General features: G+C 42.2%; 1 protein-coding gene across 3 annotated transcripts; it reads left to right on the top strand.

Annotated features, from left to right (window-relative positions):
- Nucleotides 1–1,072: 1,072 nt before the first annotated feature.
- Nucleotides 1,073–5,206, top strand: LOC133662165 (uncharacterized). 3 transcript variants are annotated; one of them, XM_062065903.1, is made up of 3 exons: nucleotides 1,073–4,004; nucleotides 4,102–4,169; nucleotides 4,786–5,206. In XM_062065903.1, exon 1 carries the CDS (start codon nucleotides 1,075–1,077, stop codon nucleotides 3,268–3,270), a length of 2,196 nt encoding a protein of 731 aa, XP_061921887.1. In that variant the 5' UTR covers nucleotides 1,073–1,074; the 3' UTR covers nucleotides 3,271–4,004; nucleotides 4,102–4,169; nucleotides 4,786–5,206. The 3 variants fall into 3 exon arrangements, with proteins under 3 accessions (XP_061921887.1, XP_061921886.1, XP_061921885.1); XM_062065902.1 differs by having other exon boundaries at nucleotides 4,102–5,206; XM_062065901.1 differs by having other exon boundaries at nucleotides 1,073–4,169.
- The last annotated feature ends 12,116 nt before the right edge of the window (nucleotides 5,207–17,322 follow it).

Here is a 17,322-nt window from a genome sequence, read left to right as displayed (position 1 = left end):
AGAACGGCCAAGTCCGGTTGTGTATTGATTACCGACGTCTGAATCTTCAGACCATAAAAGACGCATACTCTCTCCCAAAACTAGAGGACACCTTCTGTGCGCTGAATGGCTCCCAGTGGTTTTCTGTCCTCGATTTGAAATCAGGATTTTATCAGATAGAAGTTGAGGAGGCAGATAAACCAAACACTGCTTTTGTTTGCCCCCTTGGCTTTTGGGAGTTCAACCGCATGCCTCAATGTGTGACAAATGCCCCTAGTACATTTCAAAGATTAATGGAAAAGTGCATGGGAGATATGCACCTGAAGGATGTGCTAGTCTTTATTGACGACTTGATTGTGTTCTCAAAAACCCTAGAGGAACACGAAGAGAGGCTGATGAAAGTACTCTCTCGCCTCAAAGAATTTGGTCTTAAACTGTCCCCGGAAAAGTGTGTCTTCTTCCAAACATCAGTTCGTTACCTTGGCCACGTAGTGTCCAGGAACGGAGTTGAGACCGATCCGGAGAAGATCACCGCCCTTAAGACTTGGCCAGTTCCCCAGAACTTACGAGAATTAAGATCATTTCTCGGGTTCGCTGGGTACTATAGGAGATATGTGAAGGGCTACTCCAGTATCGTCAAGCCACTTCACGACCTAACCTCTGGCTACCCTCCTTCTCAAAGGAAAGCCAAACTAAAACAGAAATCAGATCAGTACCGAAATCCGAAAGAGCTCTTTGGAGAGCGGTGTACCCCTGCTTGTCAGCACGCATTCAAGCTGGTTATTCATAACCTCACCACTGCCCCTGTGTTGGGTTTTGCAGATCCCCGAGAGCCCTATATACTTCACACCGATGCCAGCACCACCGGGCTCGGTGCTGTCCTGTATCAGGAGCAGGGAGACCAACTTCGAGTGATTGGCTATGCAAGCAGAGGGCTGTCACGAAGTGAGAGTCGCTACCCAGCGCATAAATTAGAATTTCTGGCACTGAAATGGTCAGTCACTGAAAAGTTCAGCGATTACTTATACGGCAACCATTTCACTGTCATTACCGACAGTAATCCCCTGACATATACATTGACATCCGCAAAACTGGATGCGACGAGTTATAGATGGCTGGCAGCGCTGTCTACATTCTCGTTCAAACTTCTCTGGAAAGCAGAATGGTGATGCAGACGGCTTGTCTCGCAGACCTCATGGGGAGTTGGCAGATGATCACAAATCTCAAAAAGGAGAGAGAGAGCGTATTCTCCATTTTACCCAAGACCACCTTTCTGATCCAGACAACATTGATGCGGTGGACCAAGAAGTTGTGCAAGCAATCTGCGAGAGGCAACTCATCTACAGTGTCAACCCTGATGACCCCAGTAGTGCAGATAATGTCGCCTTAGTTGAATGTCTTGCCATCTCCGCTGATGCTGTACCTGACAGCTATGGACAAGAGTATCAGTCTGGAGGGTTGCCAGTTATCCCCCATCTAACTGAGACAGAGCTAATAGACAAACAGAGAGCTGATCAGTGTATAAGGCATGTCATCACTCAAATTGAAAACGGTGACAAACCACCCCCCACTTTACGAAGTGAACTCCCTGACCTCCCACTACTCCTGAGAGAGTTAAACCGCCTTGAGCTAATAGATAACATCCTATACAGGCGACGCCAAGAAGGTCCCAAGACAACTTACCAGCTTGTACTCCCAGCTGAGCTCCGTGATACAGTCCTGACCAACTTACATGAACACATGGGTCATATGGGAGTGGACCGTACAATGGATCTTGTAAGGACCAGGTTCTATTGGCCGAGGATGGCAGTAGATGTGGAGAGGAAGGTGAGGACTTGTGGAAGATGTGTACGGAGGAAGGCACAGCCTGAGAGAGCTGCACCCCTAGTCAACATTGAAACCACAAGACCTCTTGAGCTCCTTTGCATGGACTATCTCTCTCTCGAACCTGACAAAAGTGGAACCAAGGACATTCTAGTGATCACGGACCACTTTACCAAATTTGCGGTTGCTATTCCAACATCTAACCAAAAGGCCCGCACAGTTGCAAAGTGTCTGTGGGAAAACTTTATGGTACATTACGGAATGCCAGAGAAATTACATAGTGACCAGGGACCAGATTTTGAATCTCGGTTGATAAAAGAGCTCTGTCAAGTTGCTGGCATACACAAAGTAAGGACAACCCCTTATCACCCCAGGGGAAACCCTGTTGAGCGATTTAATCGCACCTTACTAAACATGCTAGGCACTCTTCAGAACCAGGATAAGTCCCGTTGGCGTGACTTCGTCAAACCCCTAGTCCATGCCTACAATTGCACCAGAAATGATGTGACAGGCTTCACTCCATACGAGCTAATGTTTGGGCGCCAGCCTCGCCTGCCGGTTGATTTGGCGTTCGGATTGCCGGTGCGTGAGGGTCGACCTACATCACACTCTGACTATGTGCAAAATCTCAAGTCACGGCTTGAAGAAAGCTACAAAATAGCCATGGACAATGCTGCTAAGATAGCGCACAAGAACAAAACAAGATTTGACAGGCGTGTAACTGCCTCAGACTTGGAAGTTGGAGACCGAGTATTAATCAGAAATGTCCGCATCCGTGGGAAACATAAGATCTCAGACAAATGGGAGTCAACTATCCATGTAGTTGTGAGCAGAGCAGGTACTCTCCCTGTCTATACGGTCAAACTCGAGAACAAGGATGGTCCTCTCAGGACACTGCATAGAGATTTACTTCTCCCATGTGGATACTTGCCTACAGGGGAAAACATTGAGCCTGCCCAGCAGTCTGCAAGACGCAGACCAGCAACTCGTGCAAACCCAGCTGTGGATGCTGATCATTCCCTGGAAGAAGAAGAGGAGGATGATAATCTCACTCCAGTCTACTGGTTCAGAGAATCACCAAACCCTCAGGTCCCCACCATCCATGAAAGTCCAGTACCGCCTGATCCATCTATGTCTACCGAGCAATATACAAAGCATGCTAAACCTCCAGGCATATGTCCTGTCGAGAATTTAGTAAATGCCCACGATGTTGATTGCAATCCTGGAAGTGACAACCCACCTGATATGTCCGATGGTACATCAGATAGTCCCCTGGTGCTTAACGAATCTACCAGGCCTCAGGGTGACACTGAGTACTTACCTACTGAAGAAATCATTCCTACTGAACAAGAACTAAACCCAAATGAAAGTGACTTACCTGATACTAAATGTTCCGTCGAAAACAGCAACTTACCTGGAAATGAAGAACATGAGGAGAGAGAAATGGACAAGTTGGATGAAACGTAAACAGCAACTGAAGAGACAGAAGAACAAACAGGCATGGATACCTCTGTCAGGAGATCAGAGAGAAGTCGTCAGCCTTCAAAGCGTCTTGACTATGTCGAACTCGGAAATCCCTTGGTCACAGTGGTGAAATCATTCTTCCATGGGCTTACCACAGTTTTGGCCGATGCTCTAAGTGAGGCTGAGAACAATCCCCTTGCCCCATCCCGTCAAATGATAACTGTTTAAGTTATTGCTAATAACTAATTTGTTACCATGTACAGGGACGTACATGAGTTCAGGAGGGGAGGGTGTAACCCAGGCTTGAAAACACCATATGCCTGGAGTTGAAATAATTAATTTGAGTTAAAATAATTCATTTAGTAACGATACATTCATTTCAGTTAAATAACTAAGTGTTAAAACAGGTACAAACTAATCTGCACTTTACGTTATTCATTTATACTTTTAACCTGCTCTACAAGTTGTTAAAATAGAAAATACACAATATACATAAAAATGTTGACACAAACATGGTGTCTTAACAGAAATTGCAGAGGTAAAAATTACCTGTCTCCATGGTTGTCACCTCTAGAGGGCAATCGGTGAGCCTGTGAGCCCTTCCGTGTCACTCATTGTATGACGCAACTTCCTGTAGTGTGGAAGAAGAGAAACTCCCCTTCCGGTTTTGTCGGTCCATGCGTGGCAATGCGAACACACGCGGAGAACCTGCCGATCAATCCTTGGCCATCCACTCGGTAAGGCTTGAAAATAATCTTGCAATTCGATCCATCCACATTTCTAATGTTGTTATACAACTTTTGATCCGTATATTGTGTTGTTTGAACCTTGTAGAGCAGTGTGACATCCGAGTGTAATATTCACTGACTGACATCCTGTGCAGTCATTTCACTTGATCAGCGGTGAGTGAATAACAATGATGTGATGTTTTATTTGAGCCATAAGTGTTGGTGATATTTATTTTGTTCATGTTTACAGCACATGCTAGGAACACTGTGATTATTTTTGTTTTACTGAAGTAATAGATTACTGAGTACTTTTGATTTAGTGATTGAAGGGGTAATTTTTAGTGCATCTCTCACCTGTGCTAGCAAGGGAGAGATTTAGCACGTTGTAACCTTATATACCTCCAAGTTGCTACACAAAAGTCCATTTTGAGCATTAATGTGAACTTTGTGCAATAAACCTACCTCGTTTAATTGTGAACTTAAAGGTGCATTTAAATAGTATTTGTATTTTTGTATTTGAAGAAACATTTCACATATTTTTGAATATTTGAACAATTGGAAAAAAGAACTATAATAAGCGCTTAACTTTTATTTTGATATTTCATATTTTGAAAACAAATACATTGTAAACCAAAGCATTTGAGATACATGATTGGTGATTAATGACATGATTGAGCTAATTAATGCTAGTTAAAAGTATTTAAGCTAATTCATGGTTATTTAAGAACACAGTTGAAACCAGTGTGTGTGAATAATACAAGCTATTGGGTCTTGTCTGATCTATTGTTAGGTCAGGTTTTTTGATTGGGTGATTCAAATACCATCTTAATTCCCTGGAGCACCTTGTGTGGAGAGGACGACATCGCCCTTCCAGCCCAGGTGAATGAGAGGCTCCGCAGTCTCTCCAACTCCAACATCCATTCCCGAGATCCATCGATCCGATTCCCAGTGCATACTGGGTGGCGAGCTACCTTAGAATCTGGACACTGTGGTGCAGTGTTGACGTCCCCTCCCCCACGGTCTGTGCGGTAGGACAATACTTATAGAGTGCACTGTTAGCTACAGAGAAACGGGCCCCAACGAACTATTTAAACAAACTTTGGGAACTTTGAAAAAAGGGTTTCTATTCTGCCGGCTTTTCTTATTCTTGTTCATTATTTTTCATATACAGCAGTTGTTGTAAATTTATATGTGCACTTTTCAATACATGTTTGGCCATTCAACATTCAAGTTCATCGTTGTCTGTGTCATTATTGATATGCAACACTGGCTCTTAAAAACACTAGGATTCTTCTGATACTAGTCCAGTTCGATATTTACACCATTGACTACTACTCACCTGTTTCCTCTATTACTAGTTCGTAACTAGGGTTACACTAACCCCCGAGGTTACCCTTGACTTTTGGACTATAGACTATTTGTTATTATTACCCATACTTACCTTTTTGACTATAAGTTAATTAACCAGCTACCACTTAGCTTTACTCTGTGTGGGGGAGGTGAAACACCCCCACATTGTCCGGCGTCCCCACTCCTGCATACTTTGGCTTGGCAAGCCGATCGACCTGACTGGGATTGAACCCAGAACCCGTTGATTGGGAGCTAGCTGTTTAACCATTCAGCTATCCTTGGTCTTCTTGAGACAAGATTTTAGGCCCCAATTACATATTTAATTGAGAACCTGTCTCAGTAAACTATGATATAAAACATTTACTCTTGCTGCTGGAGCTTTCATAGTTACTGATGGACCTGACTGGGATTTGATCCCCGTATTCTTTGATTGGGACCTAGCTGCTTTAACCATTCAGCTATCCTTGGTCTTCTTAGGGATAGATTTCGGGGCCCAAAGACATATTTAATCGTGAACCTGTCTCAGTAAACTATGATATAAAACACTAACTCACCCGGCTGAAGGTTTACACCTGACTGGGACTTGAACGCAGTACCCCTTGGTTAAGTGAGTGGTGCTAACCACTCAGCTATCTTGGGTTTTCTTAACAACAGATTTCGGGCCCCAATGACAGATTTAATCATGAATCTGTCTCAGCAAACTATGATCGAGATGAGATAAAACACTAACTCTTCATAATGGAGTTTTTACCACACTAGCAACCTGGAAGTCACAAGATAGGCACAAGGATGAAATTTTGCTCCTGGGTCCATTGGCTTCTTCCCAATTAATAGCAACCGCACAGAGGTCAATAGAGGAGATGTTTGGGGTTTTGAGCTTTTATTCTTGGCACCGTGTATCATCTAAAATACGGTATGTTGAATAAATTGATCATGTAAAATGAGGTCATGGTTTGAAATGTCTCATGGGGTTTTGTGCAATCACTCAAAAAAAAGTTGTTGACTCAACTTAACCTCAATCAGGTCATCTTGTTGCGTTGATTGAGTTAAGTTGAGTCAATTTATAGTCTCAAGAATATTACACTTCAAAACATGAGTTGACATTCAGTCTGATCTGTGATGAACTTGAAAATATTAGTTGAACTAACGTTAAAATATGTTGGTTCAATGTATTTTATCAAGTTCCTACATTTGTAGGTCAAGTTGGCTCAACATGGTAGATTGTTTGTATTTATATAGTTGTAAGTACACTATACCTGAGTATCTGTTATCACATTCATCAATTCACACAAACAATGCACATAATGCATTTAATGCATAATGCATTTAAACTAGTAAATAAACGTAAATAAAAGTATGGGAGGTCTTCTATTCCGCCCATAAAACCCAATGAAAAAACATCCAAAAATCACCAACAATACTCCATTTACATTTTGTGACTTGAATATTAACCAGATATTAGTGATATTGTCATTATAAGCGCTAGCGCAGATAAACTATTTATAGCGGTGCCGTGATCACAAGCTTTTGTGCCAATGTTGACTGATCAGCTGCTTCCTCATTTCCTTCCTCGTCAAACTGTATTGCAGATCATAAATCAGGCCTCTCACCTGGTTAGTAGAAGGTCAAGGACATATTCCGACAAGTTGGTACAATTCTAGACGAGAGTGACGAGAACGACACAAAAACACATAGTTTTTTTTCCACCCACCTTTTCTACGCGAGGATTATTAGTCATTTTTCATCTAAATGGGAATATATGAACACGCTAGCAGTCGGCATCCTAATGACAGCAGACCTTGCTCAGTAAGTGATGTTTTATTATGTTTGTGGGCGCTTCTGAACTCTGCAGTGAGAAGTAATTGGTGATGTTGAAAAAAATTTAAATTAATATTCCCGGTATGCTTAAAATAATCAAAATTTGTAAATATTAAACGTTATTATAAATGCGTCTTTTAATGCATTCAATATGTACTTACATCATGTATATAAAACATTTTGGTTCCCTTTATTTAGACACGAGGAGTTGGTGCTTTTCGAAACACTTGTAGCAAACGTGTTTAATTAAAATACAAATAAAATCAAGATAATACTTCAATGGGAAACAATAAACATTAATAGTACATCAAACAAACCTTTAACAAAGGGATTACTGCAAACTCATGCTTTCTTCGACTCTGCTCGCTTGGACTAGTGTGTGCGCTGCAGGCTTTTCTTGTCGTTTCGTAAAATCTTGCACTCCTTCCTTTTTAAATTACCTCTCGAGGAACACTGAAGAAACGTTTATCCTTTTAGCGATTTAAACGATTCGTACAGCCTAACACAACACAAGCAGAGGGCATCTTTTTCTTTGAGAAAGGCTAAATGGCTTTTAGTACCCACTAAAAAAAGAGCTAGCTTGACCACCCCACCACCAGTATTCATTGGGTGGGACGTAAGCCCAGTGACATACCAACAATATTGCCACTTTTTGAGAGAGGCCTTTTTCCATCAAAAGTTCAGGAACTTTAAGTTCCTAGAACATTTAGCTCCTGTAAACGTGTGTGGTTTATGTTTCCACTGCATTTCACAGTTTATACAAATCAGGCTAAGGACGTATGGATGAGTAGTACAGTATATTTCTACATTAAAACCATGTAAATCAGGGGTGTCCAAAGTGCGGCCCGGGGGCCATTTACGGCCCGCAGGTCATTTTTTAACGGCCCCACGGCACATTTTAAAAATACGATTGAAAAAAATTAAAAACATTAAAAGTGGTATTTAAAGAGCAAACAAGTGAAATGTAACAAGAAAATGTAGCAATGTTTACTCTAATCACACAAAGCTGCCATGTAGGCTGTTTCTTTCTTTAAAAAATAATAATGAATCAAAATCAATGTCATTATGAATTATTGACCTATTCAAGGCTCCAATTACGTCACATTAAATATTTTGAGATATTTTTTGGGGAAAATGTTGCATATTTTGTGTTTGCCATGTAAAAAAACTAGCTGTTTTTTTTTAAAGAAGGGCCTAAAACGAACAAACAAAAAACATAAACAACAATAAAACTTATAATTGTTGATCTCGAGATTTTTGTGTTAAAAGTAAACAGTAAAAAAAATATATATATATAATTTATTTTTTAATACTTTAATGAGTAGGACCCTTTTGGATCCCCTACAATTTTAGTGTGATTAGTTTTTAAGTGTCATTGCTCAAAAAATAATAACGAATTAAAATCAATGGTGTTATGAGTTATTGACCTTTTTAAGGCTCCAATTATTATATACTCTCAAATATCCCACTTAAAAATTTTATTGGGTGAAAGTATTGCATATTTTGTGTTTTTTTCATTAAAAAAAGGGTTTTCTTTGACAAAAAGAGCATACAATTTAAATCTTTAAAAAAATTATATTGACAGATAGACCTAATGTTGATCTAGAGATTTAAAAACTTGAATAATAACACAAATAATAATACTGAATAATGACACATTTTTTGGACCAAAACCCTTTGGGGTCCCCGGGATCAAGCCTGAGTGGAAGCCTAAATGTATATTTTTTATACATATATTGTATTTGTTTTTAAAATAAAAAATATCAAAATGGCCCCTGCTAGCTTTGATTTTTCAATGTGCGGCCCTCAGTGGAAAAAGTTTGGACACCCCTGATGTAAATAAACAGACACTATTAGGTCATATTTATTTTTTACTAAAGTGTAAATAAATAAAATACAAGCCAATAATATACAAAACAATATGATTTAAAAACAAACTGTACCGGATTTTACAAAAAAAGTCAGGCTTTTGTCCACAGTATCCAACAGTAAGATAGCCTTCCCCCTCAGTAAATGATGAATTGATGAGGGTCAGGCGAGCCTTTATGGTACATTTCAGCTGTAAGTAATATATAAAGAATAAATGTTAGTGTTTATTCCACGCAACAACATAAATGCATCAGATTTAGCGATAGCATTAGCATCCGGTTCACTCACTGTTCTGTATGGAGTGAGAGGGATTGGACATGATGGAAGTCAACTTCGCCAACATCATTCTGTCAGTCCCCTACTTGATGCTGTCTAGTGGGCAGCCTAGGACAGAGTCAGTTCTTCAAACCAATGACCGTGCTGTTCCAACCTCAGCAGAGGATGGCATACAGTGTCGTAAAACGTGCCTTGCAGTAATCCGCAAATAGCAAATGACCTCAGTCTTAAGAAATGTAAGCTGAGTCCAGTTTATTGTTGCACAGAACACCATAGTTTTAAAAGAGTCCACTATCTCAATGACTGATCCCTGGATGTTCATCGGTGTGGTTGGTGGGGCTACCCACCAGCTCCTGGGGAACCCCATGTGCTGCAAACTACCACAACAGAAGAATTGCCATGCAGCCTCGCATACAGTGGTCTGATGATGAGGTAGTTGACGGTCCATGCAGTCAAGGTTAACGCCTCTTCCGGATCCCCAGGCAGCACACTTATTGGATAAGGGTTAATGGATTCAGGTTTATTTTTAAGCATTCGTTAATGTTGGGAGATTAGGCCTTACAGACGTTGGCGCTCTTTGAGTGTTTTTTTTAGTTTAAAATACGTGTATCTCTTCTACTCCACCTTGCAGAAATACAAGACTCAACAGACCTCTTTGAGTGGTTGCATTAGCATGAAGGTTTAGTGCTAAGACTTCTATTTGCATAAATTAGGAGCCGGTCAATAAATCGACTGGGCAGTCACCAGGAAAAAGTGTTGGTACCCACAAAAGAAAAACGAGTCCATTTCAGTGCATGTCCAGGTGGAGGAATATGGAAATTGGCTGAAGATGTGATTCATCAATCATGCAGGCTGAGATTGACTTAGGTAGACACCGCTGTGATGGAGACAAGAAAATGTACCTGTTAAGCTGCCATGATGCCGCAATTAAGATGCATGGATGCAAATTTGATGCAATAGCTCCTTATTTTCTGGGAAGACCTGTTAGTTATTCATCCACACCAAAGATGTGAATTGAGGTTCGCACCTGGTGAGGCACTGACTTTTTTTTTTTTTTTTTTACTTTAACTTCTGGTTCTCTAATCAATGTTAATACAGGTTGCTCATTATGAGGACAACAGGAAGAGAATAATTCAAATGTTATGTTTCTTTCAAATACTTCTTGTTATTTTTGTTATAAAACTGAAAGAACATCGGTGGTCTGACCTAACAGTAGTCTTTCTCCTAACAGCTGTTACTTTGTTGGTAAAGGTATAGTTTTAAAAGTCTGTTAGCCGCTTTTTGATATATTGTTTTGGAGTGTGTTCCTGGCAATCGTAGCTGTGCTTCGTTGTAAAAAAAGATGGCAATGACAAGCCCCCGCCAGCAGGCGTACAAATCTCCTTTTCACGGTGAGGAAGAGAAACTGCAGGCCTGTCCGTATGATTTTTCAGTATTTTATTGTCCGATTCGCCATAATTATGCTGCCGCACTTGCATTGCATACATTGCACAAGTTGTACAGAGTCATAGTATAAATGTTTCTGCAAGCGAAACACGCTGACGAAAACGTGTCCTCCACACTCTGAACCTCAGCGCACAACACAGCACGAAATCAGAGAGGACAGACTCATCATGGTGTCAACCCTGTATACCAATACTAATCAACTGGCAGCCCAGGGGCCAAATCTGGCCCAGGAATGACACCATACTGGCCCTCGAGTTCAGTTGAAAACCTGGGAGACAAACATTTTTGCAGCAAGTTCCTAAAAACACAAGAGTGCTCCTGTTGAATAGATGAACTTGGACAACTGTAAACACATTGGCAGATCCTTGCATGGACATTTTAACCTTGCTAGCAAACATAGAACACTTGGGTCCAACCTGTGATTTACATAACTGAGGTGTTCAAGGCACCCCTTTAAGTGCTCTTATTTTTGGCACTTACCGTATTTTCCGGACCTTAGGGCGCACCAGATTATAAGGCGCACTGCCGATGAATGGTCTATTTTTTATGTTTTTCATATACAAGGTGCACCGATTATAGGGCACATTAAAGCACTTCCTTGTGGTCTACATAACATGTAATGGTAGTTCTTTGGTCAAAATGTTGCATAGATTATGTTTTACAGATCATCTTCAAGCCGCTTTCTGACTGTCGCTTCGGGATGTGCCGTTTTGTGGGCGGTCTTATTTACGTGGCTCACCTTCGGCAGCGTTTTCTCCCCGTCATCTTTGTTGTAGCGCTGTAGCGTGCAAGGACGGGAGTGGAAGAAGTGTCAAAAGATGGAGCCAACTGTTTTAATGACTTTCAGACTTTACTTAAATCAATAACGGAAACAACAACGATGGAAATGTGTCCCGTGAAAAACCGTCTGACCGGAACGCTCTAATAACTGAAGTTCCTTGGGTGAATAATGTAAACTCACTACACCGGTATGTTTTAGCGCTTTCATGGTGAATTTACTGACAGATATACAAAGTAAGTACGAACTTTACATTACTTTATATTAGAAATGGCAACAGCGCAGGATGAATGTCCCATAACAAGAAGAAGCTTATCGACTACGATGGAATACAAAGGCGGACGCACGCAATTTTTCAGGATTTATGCAGATCCCAAATACAGATCAACAGGTACCAGAAAGTAAGAAAAGTTCCTTTTGCACAATAATGCGAAACAAAACGCCAGATAATATGTCTTACCTTATACACACCATAATAATACTCGTATGTTGAAGCACATCAAGCGGTGCGGTTTCATAGCTTACCAAAGTCATACTAAAACATTTTGATAAATTTTTGAGCGCCGTGTGTAATGTTCTATTATTTCAATGGAACATAAAATGTGGGTGTTGTTTACTTGAGTTATATTGCCATCATAGTGCAGCCTACACTGATCTCTTATGCTTGACTGCCATCTACTGGTCACACTTATTACACAATCTACCAAATAAAATAGCTTCAAAGTGGGTAAGCTCAACCAAACTTATTCCTTACATTAGGCGCACCGGGTTATAAGGCGTACTGTCAAGTTTTGAGAAAAAAATTATGATTTTAAGTGCGCCTTATAGTCCGGAAAATACGGTACATATTTCTTTGCAATGTGATTTATGTAACTAAGGTGTTGCTGTAGCTTGTTTACTTCCAATGCAGTCAGTAGTCATTTGATCAACTTCTTTAGTTATACTAGTAGTGTTCCTCAAGGTTCCATCTTAGGTCCTCTCTTTTCCATCATTTCTGCTATTCAGCTGGTGGCCCACGAATTCAGTTCAAAAGATTTGTGAGAGACTCACATTTTTGCAGCGGATTCTTAAAAAACACTATAGTGCTGTCATAGAGATGATCTTTGACTATATTTTTTGCAAAAGCAGAACACTCCTGTTACTCTGACCCCCCAAAAATTGGCCAAATTAATCAAATATCTACTGCTTAGGACGCTGGTTATAGGCAATATACAAAATAAGACTAAAAGTGAAGGGAGAAGTCCGGCCCCCCGGTCTTTAGCTTTCTGGAAATGTGTCCCCCCAAAAAATTGAGGTGAATATCCCTGCTGTATAGCATAGAGAAATGACTCACAGCATCCTCATATCAGGTTGCTTCCTTGTATTTGATCATGCAATGTGGCAATTAGTACTTAAGAAAATGAATCATACAGAAAATACATGTATAACATAGTTCAATGAACAAATATTAATATTTAACTTACAGTATGTTTTTATTTGAATTTTTTTATTATAATAAAGCCACGTGGCTTAGACGGTAGAGCGGGCGTCAAGCAACTTGAGGATTCCTGGTTTGAATTTAAAAAAATACAATGTTTAAAAAAAAATGTTTAAAAAATTACAAGATAAAAATTTGTAAATAAGGAATGATGCTCTGAGTGGATATATATCTATTGAAAGCCAAGCCGCCATTATCTTTGGATGAGAAGACTGAGACAAGTGTATTTTCTGGCTAACATTCACACAAACACACACTAATTAATAGTGGTCTCTTCCATCTGATGTCAGGGATGAGCTTTCATGTGATTGCAACGGTTTTCAGTGGGTGTCATCATCAGCAACAGCATGAGGCACGCAATCAACCTCCACCTGCCACTCGAGGAACCTCCCCAAAAACTACTTTTGTCAACAACTTTTGTCTGTGAGCTTGTTGTTCATTGCATTTCACAAAACTGAGTCAAACCCTCAGGCGTAAACAAACCATGTATTTTTAATGTTCTTAAGGAACAATACTACGTGGCACAAAAGGGCATGGGATTTCGCAATGCATGGTGGGTGCCGGGTAGCCATTTTTGCGAGACGTAGGTGTTTACACGGTTGCACTGTGACCGCAGTAATGTGAGAGGGAGAAACACACTGGATTCAAACGGAATATACAAAATAATAAAAATGAAGGTACCGCACCGAGACAGACTGTACCCTACTCCAAAGGCTCGCTACCTCGAAAAAACAAGTTAAATTGGTGGAATTGATCCATATAAACATGTCCATTGGATAAGAGATTTGAGTAAGCTGCCGTCATTGTCCAAATCAAACTTTTGTGTGGTCAATGGAGTCAGTTTTGTAAGAATTTCAGAAATCGAAGTCTGTTAAGGCTCATTGTCCTCCATTCAAATAGCTCATAATCTACGGCTTTCATCTCTTATGTGTCCGAGATGGAGTGAGGGTGATAAAAAAAGCCAATTATTACTTTTAAATACTTTGATCACTGTGCTACTTCTCCGAGGATAATACTAATGTATTTTTGTGCTTAACCAAGATTAAAAGTAAATAAAATAATGTACGTTGTTTGTAGCCCGGAGCTAGCTTGGCTAACGCTAACAGTCTACTAAATGCTACGTGTGAAACTGGATAAAACAGTCTGAAAATGCCATGAAACATCAACATGTACCAGGTGATGGTGTTAAAAGTCATGTTTGATCGTCTCACGGCTGCTATCCAGGCTATTTGCCGTCTCTTTATTATCGTCATGATTAGACCTCCTGGGGCGGTGTAGCTCGGTTGGTAGAGTGGCCGTGCCAGCAACTTGAGGGTTCCAGATTCGATCCCTGCTTCCGCCATCCTAGTCACTGCCGTTGTGTCCTTGGGCAAGACACTTTGCCCACATGCTCCCAGTGCCACCCACACTGGTTTAAATGTAACTTAGATATTGGGTTTCACTATGTAAAAGCGCTTTGAGTCACTAGAGAAAAGCGCTATATAAATATAATTCACTTCACTTCCTTCAGCTTTGCTTTCACACTGTGGTAATCTGTAAATGTCCTTGCCTATTTCTATTGTCTGCACCATGTTCACTCTCTCTCTCATCCACAGTATGGAGTGCAGCTGACGCAAGGCAGCAGCACACACCTGAGCTTGATTAGCAGCAGCCTATTTTAACTGGCTGCTGACGGCCGGTGAGCGCCGGAACTTTGCCATTGCTACCAAACGGTTGGTCGTGCAAGAGGACTCACTAAGTCGCGAACCTTTCACCTCAGGTTGGCCCGTTTAATCCTAGCCTTGTCTAGCGTTTTATTTTGGTACCTTGTTTTATCACTTCTCTCATGAAGTATATTTTTCCTAGCCTTGTCTAGCGCCTTTAGTTTTGTGTTTTTATTTTACTCTCAGTAGTTTGTTACATGGTGTGTTGTGTTTTCCACCATCGCCATTGTTTTGTTTTGCTACCTTGTGCTTCCGCCAAATAAAGAGGAAGAACAATTGAAAACCCAAACTCGTCTCTGCATCCTTGGGATCCACATCACCACATCCTAACAGAAAGTTCCGGCCAAAACGATGGAACCCGCAGAGACAGACTCCTGGAAGAGAGCATTGCAAGGCCAGGCTCAAAGGATCAACCAGCAGGGGGACCAGCTTGACCACCTGAGCCGAGGTCTACAGGGGATGTCGGAGCGCCAAGACGCCATGTTGGAGCGAATCAACATGCTGTTAGCCACCGTCGTACCCACCTCGACCACCGTGCCTGACCAGGCATCCACCCAGCCTCCACAACCCGCTAGTACTAGCAATATACGCCTTTCCCGACCCGAACGTTTTTCCGGGGAAAAGGAAGACGTAAGACAATTCCTGACGCAGTGTGAACTCCATTTTGAGCTAAACGCGTCCGCTTTCACCTCTGAGCGGGCTAAAGTAGCGTTTGTGATCTCTCACCTGTCTGGCCGCGCTGGCACCTGGGCGACTGCCGAATGGAACCGTCAGACCACCTCCAGCTCCACATACGCGAACTTTTCCAAGTCCTTGAAGCAAATATTCCAACGACGACTCCCAGGTAGAGAGGCAGCGAGATCCCTTTTCCGGCTGCAACAGGGTTCACGACGGGTCGCGGATTACGCGATCGAGTTCCGCACCATGGCGGCCGACTGTGACTGGGGTCCCTCGGCGTTGTTGGACGCCTTCTTCCTGGGTCTCGCGGACGAAATTCGTCATATGATGATCCCGCTGTCACTCCCGACGAACCTGGATGATCTTATTGAGCTGGCGGTGCAAATCGACTTCCGCCTACTAGAGGAGAGGAGGGACCGACGGGGAAGACAAGCCCCACCTAGCAGCCAATCAGCGCCTGCTAGACCCGCCATCTGCAAGACGGAGCAACTCGTCCTCGAAGACACCTCTCCTTCATGGCAGATAGACGAGCCAATGCAACTGGGAGGTCGTCGACTCACCACCGCTGAGAGGGAACGCCGTTTTCGCCTCCAACTCTGCCTATACTGTGGAGGCGCTGATCACCTCATCTCCCGCTGCAAGGAACTGCCACGCCCCGCGGCACGGCCACGAGCGCGCCCTCACTCGCCAGAGGACACGTCCACCAGAGGTCGCCGTTCTCCTTCGTTGGCCGCAGGCAGAATGCAGCTAAAAGGTACTCTTTCTTGGCCTAACCAACAAATAGACATTTGCGCTCTCATTGACTCGGGAGCAGATGATAACTTTTTGGATTTTGAGTTCATGAGACTCCATAAGATTCCTGTTGTAAAACTGTGTGTACCCAAGAGGGTGTATTCTCTAGATGGGCGCCTATTAGCCAGCATAACCCACCAGACACTCCCACTCAACCTGCGCTTGTCTGGAAATCATTGTGAGAAAATAATTTTTTTGATTGTGCCATCACGGTCCGCGCCCATCATTCTTGGGTTAACCTGGTTACAGAAGCATAACCCGAGCATAGACTGGCCTCGTTCGGCCATTATTAATTGGAGTGTTACCTGCCACCTACATTGTCTCCGTTCCGCAGCGGGATCTCACACACCGCCACCTACCACCGTTGTAGAGAACATAGACTTGACAAACGTGCCCACAAACTACCATGACTTAAGAGCGGTGTTTAGCAAAGATAGAGCACTCTCACTTCCCCCCCACCGACCCTACGATTGCGGTATCGATTTGCTAGCCGGAGCGGCTTTACCATCGACCCGTTTGTACAAGGTGTCGAACACCGAACTCAAAGCACTAGAGGAATACATAAACACTTCAATAGCTGCGGGCCTCATTCGCCCCTCGACCGCACCAGTAGCCGCCGGATTTTTTTTTGTCGAAAAGAAGGACAAGTCCCTACGGCCTTGTATAGACTACCGCGCTCTTAATCTGATTACTGTCAAGAATAAGTATCCTCTTCCTCTCCTTGATTCTGCATTTACTCCCTTACAGTCCGCAAGGTTTTTTACTAAACTCGATCTACGTAACGCGTACCATCTAGTTCGCATCCGAGAGGGGGATGAATGGAAGACCGCATTCAACACTCCTCTCGGACATTTTGAGTATCTTGTCATGCCGTTTGGACTTACAAATGCACCTGGCGTTTTTCAGGGCTTCATTAATGATATTTTTCGGGACATGACAGGGCGGTTTCTCTTCGTTTACCTGGACGACATATTAATTTATTCTTCGACATTTGACGAACATGTGCAGCAGGTTCGGTTAGTCCTTCAACGTTTGCTCGAAAATAAACTGTTCGTCAAGGCAGAAAAATGCGAGTTTCACTCATCTTCCATACCCTTCTTAGGATTTATCATTGAGGAGGGTAGACTCAGACCGGACCCT

This window comes from Entelurus aequoreus, linkage group LG12 (genome assembly GCF_033978785.1).
Source record: "Entelurus aequoreus isolate RoL-2023_Sb linkage group LG12, RoL_Eaeq_v1.1, whole genome shotgun sequence".
NCBI lineage: Eukaryota > Metazoa > Chordata > Actinopteri > Syngnathiformes > Syngnathidae > Entelurus > Entelurus aequoreus.
This window is presented reverse-complemented; position numbering and strand designations above follow the sequence as displayed.

What these genes read in the sequence shown, in the direction of transcription:
- LOC133662165 (XM_062065903.1), top strand. Translation starts at nt 1,075, where the DNA reads ATGCGACGAGTTATAGATGGCTGGCAGCGCTGTCTACATTCTCGTTCA.